At 40.9% G+C, this 15,106-nt stretch overlaps 1 protein-coding gene across 1 annotated transcript in view; it reads left to right on the forward strand.

Moving 5' to 3' along the window:
• LOC136446082 (inactive phospholipase C-like protein 1) overlaps positions 1-3,948 on the forward strand; it is a 56,516-nt gene extending 52,568 nt beyond the window's left edge. The window contains exons 6-10 of the mRNA XM_066444358.1: positions 662-1,130; positions 1,409-1,608; positions 1,804-2,055; positions 2,547-2,622; positions 3,242-3,948. Coding sequence (XP_066300455.1) covers positions 662-1,130; positions 1,409-1,608; positions 1,804-2,055; positions 2,547-2,622; positions 3,242-3,474 — 1,230 coding nt within the window. The 3' untranslated portion in view covers positions 3,475-3,948. The remainder of the gene's footprint in view (positions 1-661; positions 1,131-1,408; positions 1,609-1,803; positions 2,056-2,546; positions 2,623-3,241) is intronic.
• The last annotated feature ends 11,158 nt before the right edge of the window (positions 3,949-15,106 follow it).

The raw sequence follows: 15,106 nt of genomic DNA on the forward strand, positions 1-15,106 counted from the left end.
CAGCCCAATTTAGTTAGAATGGCAGTGCAATTTTAAGTGTATAAAGAGAATACAAATGGAAACTTTCATAAGAATTCATCAGTTAGATCAGATCGTTTTGAAAAAGAACTTTGGCTGTCAGGCATGTTGCATAAGTGTGTGTACATTCATTTTAAAAGCTCTGTCACATTTTAAGTTTCAACTGTGCCCACATTAGTACTCATTTTTAGCCTCTTGACTTGTTTCCCTATCCCATGTTTGCCCCTCTGCTATCTTGCAACAATATGATATACACTTGTTCTTTGCTAAGTCTGAGAAAAGGATTTTACTTTTGTTTTGTCCCCTCTCCTTGGTGCTGAAATGCCATCTATCAGGTTTAGTCAGTATTGCAGTACAAGTAACTGTATCATCGTAAATGGAAACATTTAATAAGAACTCCTCAATCTTATCTGAGTTACAAATGGTTTCTTATAAGATGATTGTTGCATTAGATCATCATCATCATAGCTTGTCGTTCATCTCTATCCAGTTCAGTGCGACTTCATTCGCTTCCCGCAGGTCCGAGTCTGTGCAGGTAGATGAGAGTCTGCAGCTGTTCATCGGGTGTTGCAGGGTTTGGGGGTCCTCACCGCAGCCGCAGGTGTTGCATTAGATAATGTACAATCTCTTTCTCTCCTTCCAGATTGTAACAGTGAACTATCATATGCCGGGGCTGATGACAGACCTCAACGACGGTCGGTTTCTAGAAAACGGAAGCTGCGGTTACGTCCTGAAACCGTCCATCATGCGGGACGAGATAGCGTACTTCAGCGCAAACACCCGAGAAGGCCTGCCGGGCGTCACGCCGCAAATTCTCCACGTCAGGATCATAAGCGGCCAACAGTTTCCCAAGCCTCGCGGATCCACCGCGAAAGGCGACATCATCGATCCGTACATCGTGCTGGAGATTTTTGGAATTCCCGCAGACTGCGTAGAGGCAAGGACTAGAGCTGTTCCACAGAACGGCTATAATCCCGTTTTCGACGAGAGTTTCGAATTTCAGATCAATTTCCCAGAAGTGGCTTTGGTTAGGTTTGTGGTCTTGGATGAAGAATTCATTGGAGATGACTTCATTGGACAGTGCACTATCCCATTTGAATGCTTGCAAACGGGTAAGTTTGGGGTTCGCACATGTAGATAAGTTCCAAATCCAACCCCTCTAATTCACTCTCTATTTGTACTATTGTGTATCCCCCACCAGCTAAGATGGGAACTGCACCTCATTTAGTCTTGTTTCTTTCAAGCTACTGACACATTTAAATGATATTTAGCATGGGAACAACTAGAAAATAAGATTGAAGAATTTTATTCTTCTCCAGCTAAGCTTTGCTTCAGCACCCTCTAGTAATAAAATCAGAGCTGCACTTAATGTAAATCTTGTTTCGTCCAGGCTACAGACACATTCGACTGATGTCCAGCACAGGAGACCAACTGGAAAGTGCCACCCTTTTCGTCCACATAGCCATAACGAACAAGAGAGGAGGGGGCAAGCCTACCAAAAGGGGCCTTTCAGTGAAGAAGTCAAAGAAGCGTCCGGAGTACACATCTTTAAGGAATGTGGGGGTCAGAATCATCGACGACTGCTTTAAGGTTACTACCAATTTAAGGAACTGATTTTCTTGGACATATGAAGTCGCATCAGAACGGATGCATGTAGAGCTCTTTTCAATCACAAGAGTAATTTTTACTTTTGTTAAGACATCTGCAAGAACAATTCACATCTCACATTATTTGTTTTTCTGTATCTAAACACAAGAATGTTTCTATTTTCCTTCTTTTTCCCAGGGTGCAACACCACCACTTCAAGAAGCAGCCAAACTACGAGAGAATGTCCAGGTTGCCATGACTACGTTCAAGGAATCCTGCGGTGTCCCCCAGATTTCTACGCTCATGCAGTGCGTCCGTACGCTCATCTCCCGCTTCACCGCGACGGGGGACGTCTCGATAGTCTTGAAAGGAGACGGACAGTTCCCTATCCTGGAGGCTTCTGGGAATGCTCCAGAGGTTCTGAAGAAAGCTTTGTCAGCCTTTGATGTTGTAAGTCATTTTTTTTCTTGTAATTGATTTATTTGAAAGATGGTTTGAGAGAGGATGAAATTAAGTTTTCTGAGAAAATAAACATATCACAACTTACTGTAAGTTGTTTACAAAATCTCTTACTGTCAGGGGCTGATTGGGTCTTATAGTATATGGCCATTCACCTCTAACTCAAGAGAACCATTCCCTTTCCTTGAGTCACCAATGGGAGCTCAGGATTCTTAATCACCATGAGCATCAGTCCAATGGGAGCTCAGGATTCATTATCACCATGAACAATAGTCCAATGGGAGCTCAGGATTCTCTGTCACTATGGAAACCAATCATCACAACTCTAATAGTGGTAACAGACAGTTTGTCAGTCGGACTATGATTGATCCATTCTACTATTTTTAGCAAATGCAGATCCATGAAATGAAAGATGATGTGGCCTAAGGTTAAAATCTGACCGATAATTAAAATCTTTATTGTTATGTTGTTTGTGTTGACAGGTGGTATCCACGGGTTGTTCTTTGGTTGACAAGGCTGACAGTCTCCGCCAAGAGATGCTCGACAGGAGAAAAGCAGGTCAGAGGTCAAAGTGTATGTCAATCTGATGGGATGGTAGTCTAGATCCCGGGGTCGTTGGAAGTCTGTATTTTAACTCAATCTGACATACAATAAAGCTGGATTGTATTACATCTACGGGCAGAATCAAATCCATACTGACTCCCTTTCATCCAACATAAAATCTGTATTTGTAACCATAGGCTACCTTGGTATGCAGAAGGTATGGTATTGCCTCCCTGTCTCTATTTTATAGATACTTTCACGGCCAGTGTTCTGATGAACTTTCACTACTTGTCCCACCATAGATAATTTTTCAGCGTACTACCAGGTTCTCCTCTGATTCACACCACTATACTGTACAACTACCAGCCTCTAAGTCTTTTTACAGTAACAGCTTTTTTCCACGAACCCCAAAACTCTGGAATTCCCTCCCAGCCCACTGCTTTCCCCCCGAATACAACCTACAAACCTTCAAAACAAACACACACCGCTGTCTCTCACCTATGCCACATTTAAGTTCAATAATTAGTTCAATGCCGAGAAATGGCCTCTTACGGCCTTTCATTGAGCGAGATCGTTAAAAAATATAAAAAATAAAAAGGCTAAAGCTGCTCTGTTTCTTCTTAAACCTCTGCAGGTCTAGACTTTCATGAGAAGCTACAGGAGCTGAGTTCCAAGGAGGGTCTGAAGGGCCGAAAGTTGACCCGAGCTCTTGAGAACTTCGCATGGAACATCCGAGTTCTCCAAGGTCAGGCCGACCTTATCCAAGCTGCCAAAAACGAATGTCTGGACAACATGAAGCAAGTGCAAGAAACTGCTGTGGCGACAGGCGTCATAGTGGAGACCAAGGCAGAAACGAAACCCACCTAGGCTGGATTGCAATTTAAGGTGGAAGTCTATAGTGTAAGATGTTTGACACAAGAAACTGAAGAAAGCTGCTGTTTTTGATCTCCATTCAGACGCATGGCTTTGGCTTGTTTAGTGCATGTTATTGCTTGTTTGTATGTTTTCTAAGTTGTGAATTTTTACTCAATACATGTACCTTAATTGCCATACATCTAGTATATACAACATTAATGCAACTGTCAATACTATTTAATCTACACACATGAAATCATTATGACAGATTCTGCTAATCCACCCAAGACAAAGACTTGACCAATGATATTCTTATGATTCCAAAGCACGGGGCGCTGTGTCTTGTTTAAAGGTTTTTCTCCACCTCAGTTCATTTGTCAGCAAAGGCAAGTGTCCACTACACAAAATCCACCATTTTAAAGACATACAAAATAAGTAGAAAAAGGCACAGGAAAAAGCCAAAGCTATATGTCTGCTTGATAAGACCTACTGCATCAACTGGCTATAGATGTATAAAAAAAGAAGATGAGAAGTCTACGATGTACATGTACTATACAGATATGACACAATATATGCATATTTTGCCTGACCCTTCAAAGTAGATAACTGTTGTATGTTCATTGAAAAGTGACATGTACGTAGTCAAAGTTTGATGTGTTCTATGAATTGGTACAGACTACAAAATGTTCAGGCACATAGAATTATGATTATTTTTTCTAGCCAAGGATTCAAAGACATGTAGGATTCTTCTTGTCATGCAGGCAAAGTGCTAGCCTTAGAAGCTTTCAGCCCTATTCTCTTAATTAGTGAGAAAGAGATTCCATTGGTGGAATTTTAGCATTCAAAGCTCATGAGTGAATTTGTTGCCCCAAATTAGGCACTCTGTAAAATTGTTAACATGCCAAGGCTTAGCGTTGTGTTTCCTGCATTCATTGTAGGTGTTTATGCTGTAATATCAGAAAACTCTATATGTTCCTACCTCAAGTATTAACAAAATAATTCTAGGTAAAATAGGGTCTGCCCACTGTATGATGTGCCAATATACAAAGTTCTTGAAAGAATGGGCAAAATTGAAAACTTGAGTAAGTTCAGTAGGATGTAAATAGACAATTATGGTAAATTTGTAAAAGCACACCCATATTGTTGTTTGCAATATATAACTTTGTGCGTATGTTTCCTTATTATCTTAATGATGAATTCTAACGTGCAAGAAAAAAGGAGATATTGTTTTGCCGTAGTCATGACAAGACATATGGAAGAAAAGGTACATGTACTTCATGCAAATGAGTTGGATACAGTGGTAGGTGCAAAGCATAAATTTGTGCCAGTGTTGTAGTCAAAACAAAAGAATATAAAACTTAGTTAAAATTACCCCAAAGAACCGTTTTTGGAAAAAGACAGTCGATGTGCAATATACTGAATAGAATGGGAAACTTTGATATTGGGTATTACCGATAATGAATCAGTGTGTTTAACATAAGATGGGTAATACATGTTTTAAGTGTGTTTGGTAAATTTGTCACCAGATTTTAATCTTATCATTGGCAAGTTAGACACCAAAGCATAGAGGTAAAAGTTTTGGAAGCTTGTGTCTGTTTAAATGGATTGTTGCAAATACGTGTACTTTAGACTTCATGAAAGCAGTGAAAAAAAATGAGTGGAAAATTTGTGCATATATTACAAAATCACTCTTTTTCGGGGGCCAAGGAAAGTTATGAAGTATGTTATCAATAACGTTTGTTGTTTTTCTGTCAACTCAGGCATTATACTTTTACCATGTCAGAATTCAGTGATAAGAGATTGAACCTGATAAGTTGTGTCAAAGAAGTGTTAAGTAACTTTTGTCAATCCAGCTTCGATTAACAGCTGTTATATGATTTACGCAAAGTGTAGTTTTGATGATAAGGGATGAACATGGAAAGAAACAACATTTTTCTTGCAAGTTAAATGCACAGAACATCTCATTCTGCCATAGCTTGCTTTATGTAAGAATGTTCCAAAAAAGCACAGACTCAGCAAAATTGGGAAGAATATAATTTGGATTCCTATTCAAGATCCAGCTTGACAGTTAAGAGTAAATCTAACACACAGCAACTTTGTTTATGTATTTGAAGACAAATTTTGACACAAAATAATCCTTCTAAACTTCTCAGAAACCTTTATGTCATACATTATACCTCATCTGTTGTTAACATTATGTGCAATCTTGAAAAGCCATCAATAACTGTTTGAGTTGTCTTCTTCACAAAAAACGACCAATCCTGCCGTAAATATGACCTCCATGGCAAAGTTTAAGCTGATTTGTATGATATTTAATATATACGTCTCAACTTATTGGTGTCTGTACTTAACCAGATGTCTTCTAATAGATTACGTTTATGAAAAATATCTATAGTCATGTTTGATACATGATTTGTCCTATGTTTGTGCCAATGTTTGTATAATTTGTATTTATTGTATTCATTTGTATTCATTATTTATTTAACAATTTCTGTTGGTTATTGATCAAAGCTAACCATCTCTAGCTAATATTGAGTTACACCCTGTTATTTATCTATTCATTTATGAATTTACTTATAACAATTAAATATTTGTTTCCCCAAAGAGTTGAGTAACTTCTAGATCTACTTCTCAGCCCCCAAAAGGAGTCTAATGGAGAACTTAAATTCAAAAGTAATCTTGAAATGTGGCCTAGCATTTACCACACTGGCTAGACAACTTGTTGAGTTTTAAGTGTCTACTAAAGGCAGACCCGTTTCAGTAGACCTCGGCCAAACAGGATCAATGATTTGCATGAGAGGTCAGATCTAGAAGGTCAGTTTCACTCTATCATATTTTGTCTGACCATTACCTCTTCCCTCCCGAAAAGTGGCCTGCAGGCCAATTTGAGCTTCTCATGCGTACTCAAAGATTCAAACAAATCATCTGTAGTCTGTCAGTTGTATGTTTGTTTGATTTGTACTTCAGGAAGAGTAGTTACATACTCACTGTATCATAGCCAATGGAGGTTATAAAGTGTCCAAGTATTTGGCCGATTTCTTACTATTTTGCAATCCCCCAAGTGAGTCTGTAGGAAGCTAAAGCCCCCGTCACAAATAAGAAATTCAGCTCGGCCGACGTGTTGGCGAGCTTCAAATGTGCATTTTCGGCCGAAGTACGGCCGACGTCCTCTCGATCACGCGGGCTTCGGGCGATTTTTAGATATAAAAGTTGATCCAAATATTGGCCTTTTACCAGGTTAGTCGATACTGACTTCGTCCATGTCCAAGAGATGGTACCATCTCGTGGGGGACATCGCTCGAGATTTTCATTGGAAAATACGGTCGACGCTCGGGCGATTTTGAAATTCGGCGAGCTTTGGGTGATCTACAAAATTGGCCGACGCTCGCATGAATTGTGACGCCGGCTAATGGTGCCGACAGTCTATTGGGGCCCTGTGTATGGTATACATTGATTGATTAGTTATTGATCATGAAATTGAACTGCTGAGTCTGTTACTGTTTGTTTCTTTATCCCCGTAAATGATTCAGATAAAGTCTTGACAATAAAGTTTGTTTCTCAACCCTACTTACTTTTCTTGTCAATAAGTTATTGACCTAATCGATTAATCCATCGATCACCTTTGTACTGGAATATAATGCCATCGCATATATCTTTTCTTTTGCTTCTTACGCTTACTTCTTTCTGGTCCACAATATTTGTGTTAAATATGATAGTTATAAGTTCCTTAATGCTGTAATTACCATGTTGCAGGATATTCAAGCCATTACATGACATCATATTGGCATTTTGGAATATCTAGTCAGATAGCTTTGTATGAAAATAACGTCACCGCCAAAAAAAGGTATTTGGATTATTTCATACTAACGTATTTGGCATATTATCTAATTTCCCAATGCAGATGATATTAACACATAACTTCATATTATATAAAAGAAGCATATCAAGTTATATATTTCATCTATATAACTATGGATTAATATATTGTTTTCTCTCATGTTTCTTCTGTCAAATATTCAAATCAAAGACACAAGTAAAGTTACTACAAGTCACTTTCCTTGTCTTCAACAATGGAATGTCTGGATTGATGTGTCATTGTGCTTATCTTTGGCGCCATGTCATACCAGCATTTGCCACAGTACCGATTACAAAAAAGTAGACAAAAAAAAAATGAAAAAGTAGAAAGGCCGACAAAAACGCCTAAAAACACGTCAAAAACCTGCCGGAACCCATCCTCTGCTTGGAGAGTAAGTACCGATAGGGACAGTCATCGATAACATCGATAACAAAGCGTAAAGCTGACACCGAAAAAAAGGCTCAATCTCAACGGAGACAATCACCGGTCGGTTCCCATGTGCACAATAAACACTATGGACTTACTGCCTACGTCCTGTGGACCTTTCGACTCCACTTCTAATGCTCGGATCAAAGCATCGAGTTCAAAACGAGCTGGATCTAACAAGAACTGTTGTCCAAATGCAACCAGTATGAGAAAACAAAATCACCAGAAGGCCTAATCCAACTTAACCCTCCAACTCTGCCGAAACAACTTTTCCAGAAGCATCGTTGAGATGGTCAAAAGAACGGGATTACCAACTTCGGGAAAATCAAACCGAACAAGGGAACAGTCCTTAATTGTCTGGGGTTGTAAAAGTCACAGGTCACTATATAATCTGAAGATATCACATCCACATATAACACTCGGGAGAGCCGTCATATCGTCAAGAGCTGCTGGCAGAAGCGGACGAGCTCTCTACCGACGTCACATCAAGGTAGTCTCTACCAGACTAACTACGCCAGCTATAGGGGAATATTTGTCAGGGATTTTTGGCCACCAGGGGGTTTCATTTGCAAGTGGACTGACTCTACTGGCCAATAAGTCCCCTTTTCTTACGAATTCTACGATCCCCTACCAGTGGGAAGGCCTGGTGGAGGCTAAGATCAAGGCCACCCGTAAATTAACGACATGTCCGGAGGAAACAAGATGCAGGCAAGGATGGAGTCTAAAACGGATGAGACCGTCCTTAAGCAAGCTGGCAGTGAAGGGAATCGCTGTAATCGGTATTCTGTACATGTGAATCCCTGCCGTCAAGGCTGTTCTCTCAGCTACCGGCGTGAGGACGGTGATGATCTGACCGCCCAAAGTGGGCTCGACGGTGACGACGGACAAATGAACAATATCAACTTTGTCGATGTCGAGATTCAACCATGCGCTATTGCGTACAAGGGCGAGGATCACGTAGGGTGTGTGGGACTAAGCCCAGAGGAGACACCAATAAAAGAGCCATCGGAGCTAACAGACACAGCTTCAGACAACAACTATGACAGGTCTTTCAACTTGACGGGATGTAACTCGGAAACAAGTCAGCAAAATGAAGATGGCGATAACGCAGGTCTCAAAAGTGGCGCTGAATCTGAGAACGAAGAACCAATCATCACCGTCTCCCCAGATGATGAGATTATAGAACCGTATGCTATTGCGTATCTCTGGTCTAATCCGGCCTATGGAGAATCTGGGTGCATTTCTATGCACCAGGATAATGCAGCGGATACGGAGGCACACATCAGAGATGCCGCGGCCTTAAGCAGTAGCCATGACACCACTACCAACATGGTAGGATGTAAACCAGCTGGACATAACTATTACAATGTGGACACGTCAGATCCTGCCGAAGAAAACAGTGACATACCAGCCGGCCGACACGACTTAAATGCAAGTCCGCCAAATCCGGAGGATGGTGCACATCCGCCAAATCCGGAGAATGGTGCACATCCTCCAAATCCGGAGAACGTTAACGGTGCAAATCCGGAAAATATAATTGGTGCACATCCGCCAAATCTGGAGAGTGGTGCACGGCCTCTAAATCCGGAGAATGGTGCACATCCGTCAAATCCGGAGAGTGGTGAACATCCGTCAAATCCTGATAATGGTGCACAGCCTCCAAATCCGGAGAATGGTGCACAGCCTCCAAATCCGGAGAATGGTGCACAGCCTCCAAATCCGGAGAATGGTGCGCTCCCTCCAGATCCAGAGAAAGCTCTGGACCCAACCAAACAAGAAGCTTGTGGTAAGTTTGATTTGTCTACGATTCTAGGCATAACTTCCTCTTGCTTACATTGTTTCTGCATCATGGCTTTAAGAGTTACATGTTTTCTATAATCAAGTCACATTTGCTACGTAGAGTTACAGGAAATGATCAATGGAAATATCTATCAAAACCTTAAAAGAAAATCTCTAAATATTTCATGGAGGTATAAGGTCTCCGAACTCTTGTTTTCAGGTTGGCGTGTGGGTGCTGTACTGGCAGTTAGCTTAAGTGCATTATTGATCATCGGCTGCATCTTTGTCGGGTTATACCTCAACACCAAAGCCCAGGGTACTCCAAAGGCAAGCCTGTGTTTTGTTTTTCTCCAGACTGTTGCCCAGCTTTAATGTGTTTATTTGAAAGCAAGTTTCAGCAAGGGAGGGATATATCTGTTCATTGTAGAAAGACAATGTTGATTTGATTATATGGATGACATCCGCGCGCGCATCAATTTTCGTCCATTTCCAACAAAAGAAAAAGTTTTTGGCCATACTTTAAATCGTACAAAGCAGCTGCAAAATAATCAAATATATGCTGTAAATTGTAAATTCAATGTAAAGTATTATGTCGATTGAATAAAACACGACACCAGCATATGTACATGAATGAGAAATACAATGCATTTTTCCCATACATGCATAAAAATTGAGGCGAGTGACGCGCGTCAACCGATTTATTTTCTATAGCCATCACCAACCATTGGCTCACCACGACCCCCTGATCTCCTTGCCTGCTTCGGTGCTGGACTCACATCTACTGAACCGACTGAGCTTATGTCCATGTCTAAGGCGAGCTTTTGACGTTAAGGGCAACCAAAGCAATATTAGGGGCAAAAAAGTGGAAATAAAAAAATGCTAAAATCTTTAATGTAGTGACATTTACTAACACATCATACTTTGAGCATCTTAAAACCGTGCAAAAACATGCCATACGATGATTCGCTTAGTTTCGCGAGCCTACAAAAAGACTGGCGACGATTTTAAGTGAGTTCTCATAAAGTCATATTTTTGCATCATGGACGTTGCTATACATTGTGATAGTGTTGTTTGAACTAATCATGTATAGAAATTGCTAAATAAATTGACTTTCAAAATCCGATTTTCGCGACCTAATATTGCTTGAGTTGCCTTTAAGGCTTCTATATTTTTACTTACAAAACTGGCTAAAAAGTTAAATCTTTATATATGAAAGAAAGAAGGAAAGGATGTACGGAGGGATGGGGGCTGTTAGGTTCAGTCTTGACTTGTAAGAAACTCCGCTGCAATAAAGACAGTCGGGGCAATCTTTGGTAGATAGCTTTATATAACGCTTGCAGCTAGGTGTGCAAATGGTAGGTGTGGTAGGACCTTTGTTGTTAACTAGTTTGCATGCGAACGAATTGAAGCTTGTGTGTTACGCCGCAGGGCAGTTATACCTGCTACACAAATAGATTCACCTAGTGACTACGCATGTGCCTGTTTGAGACAAATTATTGCGGCCACTTTGCGATTTTTTTTGCCAATTTTCCCTTGCGGTCACACTAATTTGCGATACACGGGCAAAATACGTGACCTCTAGAAATAAAATGTCACATTCTCAGTTTCGGCCTCATGTTAGATTGTCAGTTGGTCAATGCATTTCGCAAACAGTCGTAAACAGGCGCAGGCCAGTGAGATTCTCCGCCTGGTACAGGTGTACGATCCATACGACCGATGTTTGATTACACACCATCGATAGATAAGTGCCACATAAGAAACACTAAGCTTATATTTCTATGAATTACCATTTTATTCACAGACTGTGGCTGATGACGGCTACCTCAAAGGTAAAGCTTCATCGTCAACTTCCGAGAGGTCACGAGAGGTCACACTGTCCTCGACGTCCGACAGCTTACAAGGTGAATAAGGAGGTTCACGATTCTAAATAGGCATGTGCAAGGTCAAAGGTGAAAGCCCCTGACTTGTAAACGGTAATTGTATCGACCATGAATTTGGACTTGTCCCGATTCATATGCCTAATTTGTCGGTCAGTTTGCATAACAACGTCCGTACGTGTTTAATCTATGTCTCGAGGGCCTTCACCTTTGACCTACGCATGCGCTGTTGGATCCATGAACGGGCTTTGTGACCATGTAAAATTCTGTGTTGTTACACCGGGTAACTGATATTAGTTTAACATAATTTAACATGTGTATGTCTTAGGTGATACACAAATACGACAGCCTTTTGGAATTAGCAAGGATCTTGACTATATTTCAATAGCAAAAAGGTGACATGAGCCACATTTTCAAAGTGGACGAGTTTAAATACAGATGTTCTTAATGAAATTTTTAAAAGTTCAACAATCTTTTTTAAACTCCTTTCACGAAGAAGGATACAGGGACGTGTTACCAGTACTAGTAATGAAAGAGGAAAGCCGTCTTAATCAAGATTGTTTCTATCATTGCGAACACTAAGTTACCGCACGATCTTTTCTGTTTTTTCTGTAGCTTCTACTCCAAAGGCAGACCCCACAACGACGACAGTCCAACATTCTTCAACGATGCAGACACCTACTCTTACCTCGACATCAGAAAAGATCATGTCCACCCACCAAACAACAATGCCGTTTGACACGACCAGACCGGAACCGGAAGTGAACGCCAAATTCAGTACACCGACATCATCTACCCACAAAGGTGTGGCATCTTTAACGAAAAGATATTGTAAAGATTAGATGTAGAATGTACATTTGAGAAAGTAGCATAACATTGGATGTAGCTCTTAATGGCATTGTATTTATCATTATTCATATGTGTTGTTTATATTTGCAATTTGCCCTCTGGCATGTATTTGTAATAAACTTTGCATTGTAAAAGTTAGATATAGATGAATATGTATAAACATATACGTAGCGTTGGCTTGTTTCTTTACCCGTCTGGTAATGGGAGTGGTGTATTCTAAGTGATTTGTTTGTTTCCTCGCTTGTTTGTTTGTTTGTTCACCATTGAATCCAATGTGACTGATCAGGTACGCTCTAATCACTGATTACAGAAAGCCGTGACGGAATCGTGAGCTCACCAACGGAGAAGGTCACCTTCGGTGGGAAGGGAAAAGGCCGTGGGAAGTTCAAGAGAGCTCGCGGGGTGGCCGTGTCAGACAATGAAATATTTGTAGCTGATGTTGGCAACAGACGAGTCCAGGTCTTCAGCATGAACGGGGTCTTTCTCCGCCTCTTCCCAGCGGTAGTCCCCGCGGCCGGTGTAAAAGGAAAAGCAATGCGCCCAAGTGATGTAGCCATTGACGGAAAGGGTTACGTGTGGGTAGTGGGTTCCAAAGTTGAGTCTAAAAGTAAACATGGATATGTGGTCAAGTACAGTAAAGAAGGCCAGCCAAAACACAATCCCAATCACTTGCTAAAAGACGCGAATGGTAAATCTCCTAGCGTTGCCTTTGACGCCAAAAACAACAAAGTCATCGTGGCTGCAGACACTAAAATCTATATCTTTTCACCAGACGGCTCTTTGCATACAAGTTTCAATGTGAAGAAACGTGCAGTGGCGTTTATAACATCGGACAATAAAGGAAACAAATTCGTCACAGAAGTCACAGGTAGTAGGGTCCAAGTGTACAGTCACGATGGCCGTTGGCTATCCAGATTCGGAGGTGATGGAAAGGGTAAAGGTAAACTGAATTCTCCCCAAGATATCTGTACTGACAACTCTGGTCATATCATCATAGCAAACTGGTTGAATGATAGGGTAGACATGTTCACAAGTAGTGGGAAATTTGTCCGCACTGTCGTTGAGGTTCAAGCTCCGTGGGGCATTGCTGTCGGACCCGGGGGAGACTTGGTGGTGGTCGGCTCAAATGATTACACTATAACCATTTTTCCAAGCCATATGGTATCTCTGTAATCATACGGTGGGAGTGTGTACATTCTTTATCTTTTCGCTGTAGCGATGTAAAGTGTCAAGACGTTGTTACGTCAATGAAAAATGGAGGTATAGTTTTGCGCGCGCACGTGTGAGTGTGTGTGTGTGTGTGAGTGTGTACGTGTGTACGCGCGCGCGCGCGCGCGTGTGTGTGTGTGTGTGTGTGTGTGTGTGTGTGTGTGTGTGTGTGTGTGTGAGCATAAGGAAGACGATGGTTAAAGTCGATTTTGTGCCCCCTGGTGGCTGATTTTAGTAGTGAAGCTGACCGTCTGGTTTTTGTATCTTTTGTCCTGAACAATGTTTTTTTTGTTGGTTACTTTTTTAAAGATCTCGCTCAATGCAAGGCCGTAGGGGGCATCTATTTGAGCATTGAACTAACTGACGTGGTTGGTTTAAAGCTGCACTATGTAACATTTTGGCGCCAAAAATATTCTTGTGAACAAATCCTAATACAAATGACATGGACAACCACTTTTCAGCATATTAACATCATTAATTCGTTTATTTCTGGCATGTTTGGTGTTTTTAACTGTGAATGTACAAAAACAAGCTGCAAAAGTCTGTGACACCACCTCAACCTGAAGCCTGGGTAGGCTAATTACTTAGCGACACTTCAGTGGATCTAGATAACAGCTGATGTTATGAAGATCGTCTTCTTCAAAAACACTCATATCTTTTTGAATGAGGATAAAATATGTTAGCCAAGTTTGTAGGGAACTGATAAAGCGGATTTCGCCCATTCAAAACTGCTACAACTCTGATAAGGACGTTTGGCAGAAACTGGTTAACTGTAATCAGGCACCCCACTGGGCAGTTGGGGGGATAAGCCTGTGTGGCCACACTGCCCCAAGTGCCAACTGGCTTTGAAAGTTCAGTTTTTAACTGGTTTATATGGTGCAATTTTGTTGAAACATTCCTTCCTGAATACTGGTATGTCATTCTACAATGTTTATTCAACATACTATGTAAAGAAAAGGTAGAAAAATTAATTTTCTGTAGTGACCAAATCTTACATAGTGCAGCTTTAAAATGAATGTGATTAAGGTGAGCGATAGCGGTGTGTGTTTGTTTTGAAGGTTTGTAGGTCATAATCGGGGGTGGGTGGGCTGGGAGAGACTTCCATAGTCTTGCTGTTCGTGGAAAAAAGCTGTTACTGTAGAATGACCTTGAGGCCTTTTAGTTGTACAGTATAGTGGTGTGAGTCAGAGGAGAACCTGGTGGTACCCTGAAAAATTCTCTGTGGTGGGACGAGTAGCGAAAGTTCATCGGAACAATGGCCAAGGAAGCATCTATAGAAAAGGCGTCTGTGAGAAAGGGAGTCCAGTTTTGAAGCCAAACGATGACCAATGACCACACATATTGTCCGTTGAATACGATCTAAAAAGTGTAATCTTTAACTTAAAGGTGTAAATAACTATGCCAGCATTATGTAAATGTAGGAGCCATTAGCATGATTAGAATATTTCCTTGAAAACCGTTACTTTTATTGTTGCCATTATCGCTGTTAAATGTCCTTTTCACAGATTACCTTGTCGGTGCCAGCAGTATATCTTATCTTTTTTTCTTCATTATTTTTCTATTGGACGTTCTCTTTCTTGTATGTACGTGTAAATTGCTGTTAGAAAAATGCTTACTTTTTGCCGTGCATTACATTCTATCCAGTTGT

Source organism: Branchiostoma lanceolatum, chromosome 12 (assembly GCF_035083965.1).
Source record: "Branchiostoma lanceolatum isolate klBraLanc5 chromosome 12, klBraLanc5.hap2, whole genome shotgun sequence".
NCBI classification, from domain to species: domain Eukaryota; kingdom Metazoa; phylum Chordata; class Leptocardii; order Amphioxiformes; family Branchiostomatidae; genus Branchiostoma; species Branchiostoma lanceolatum.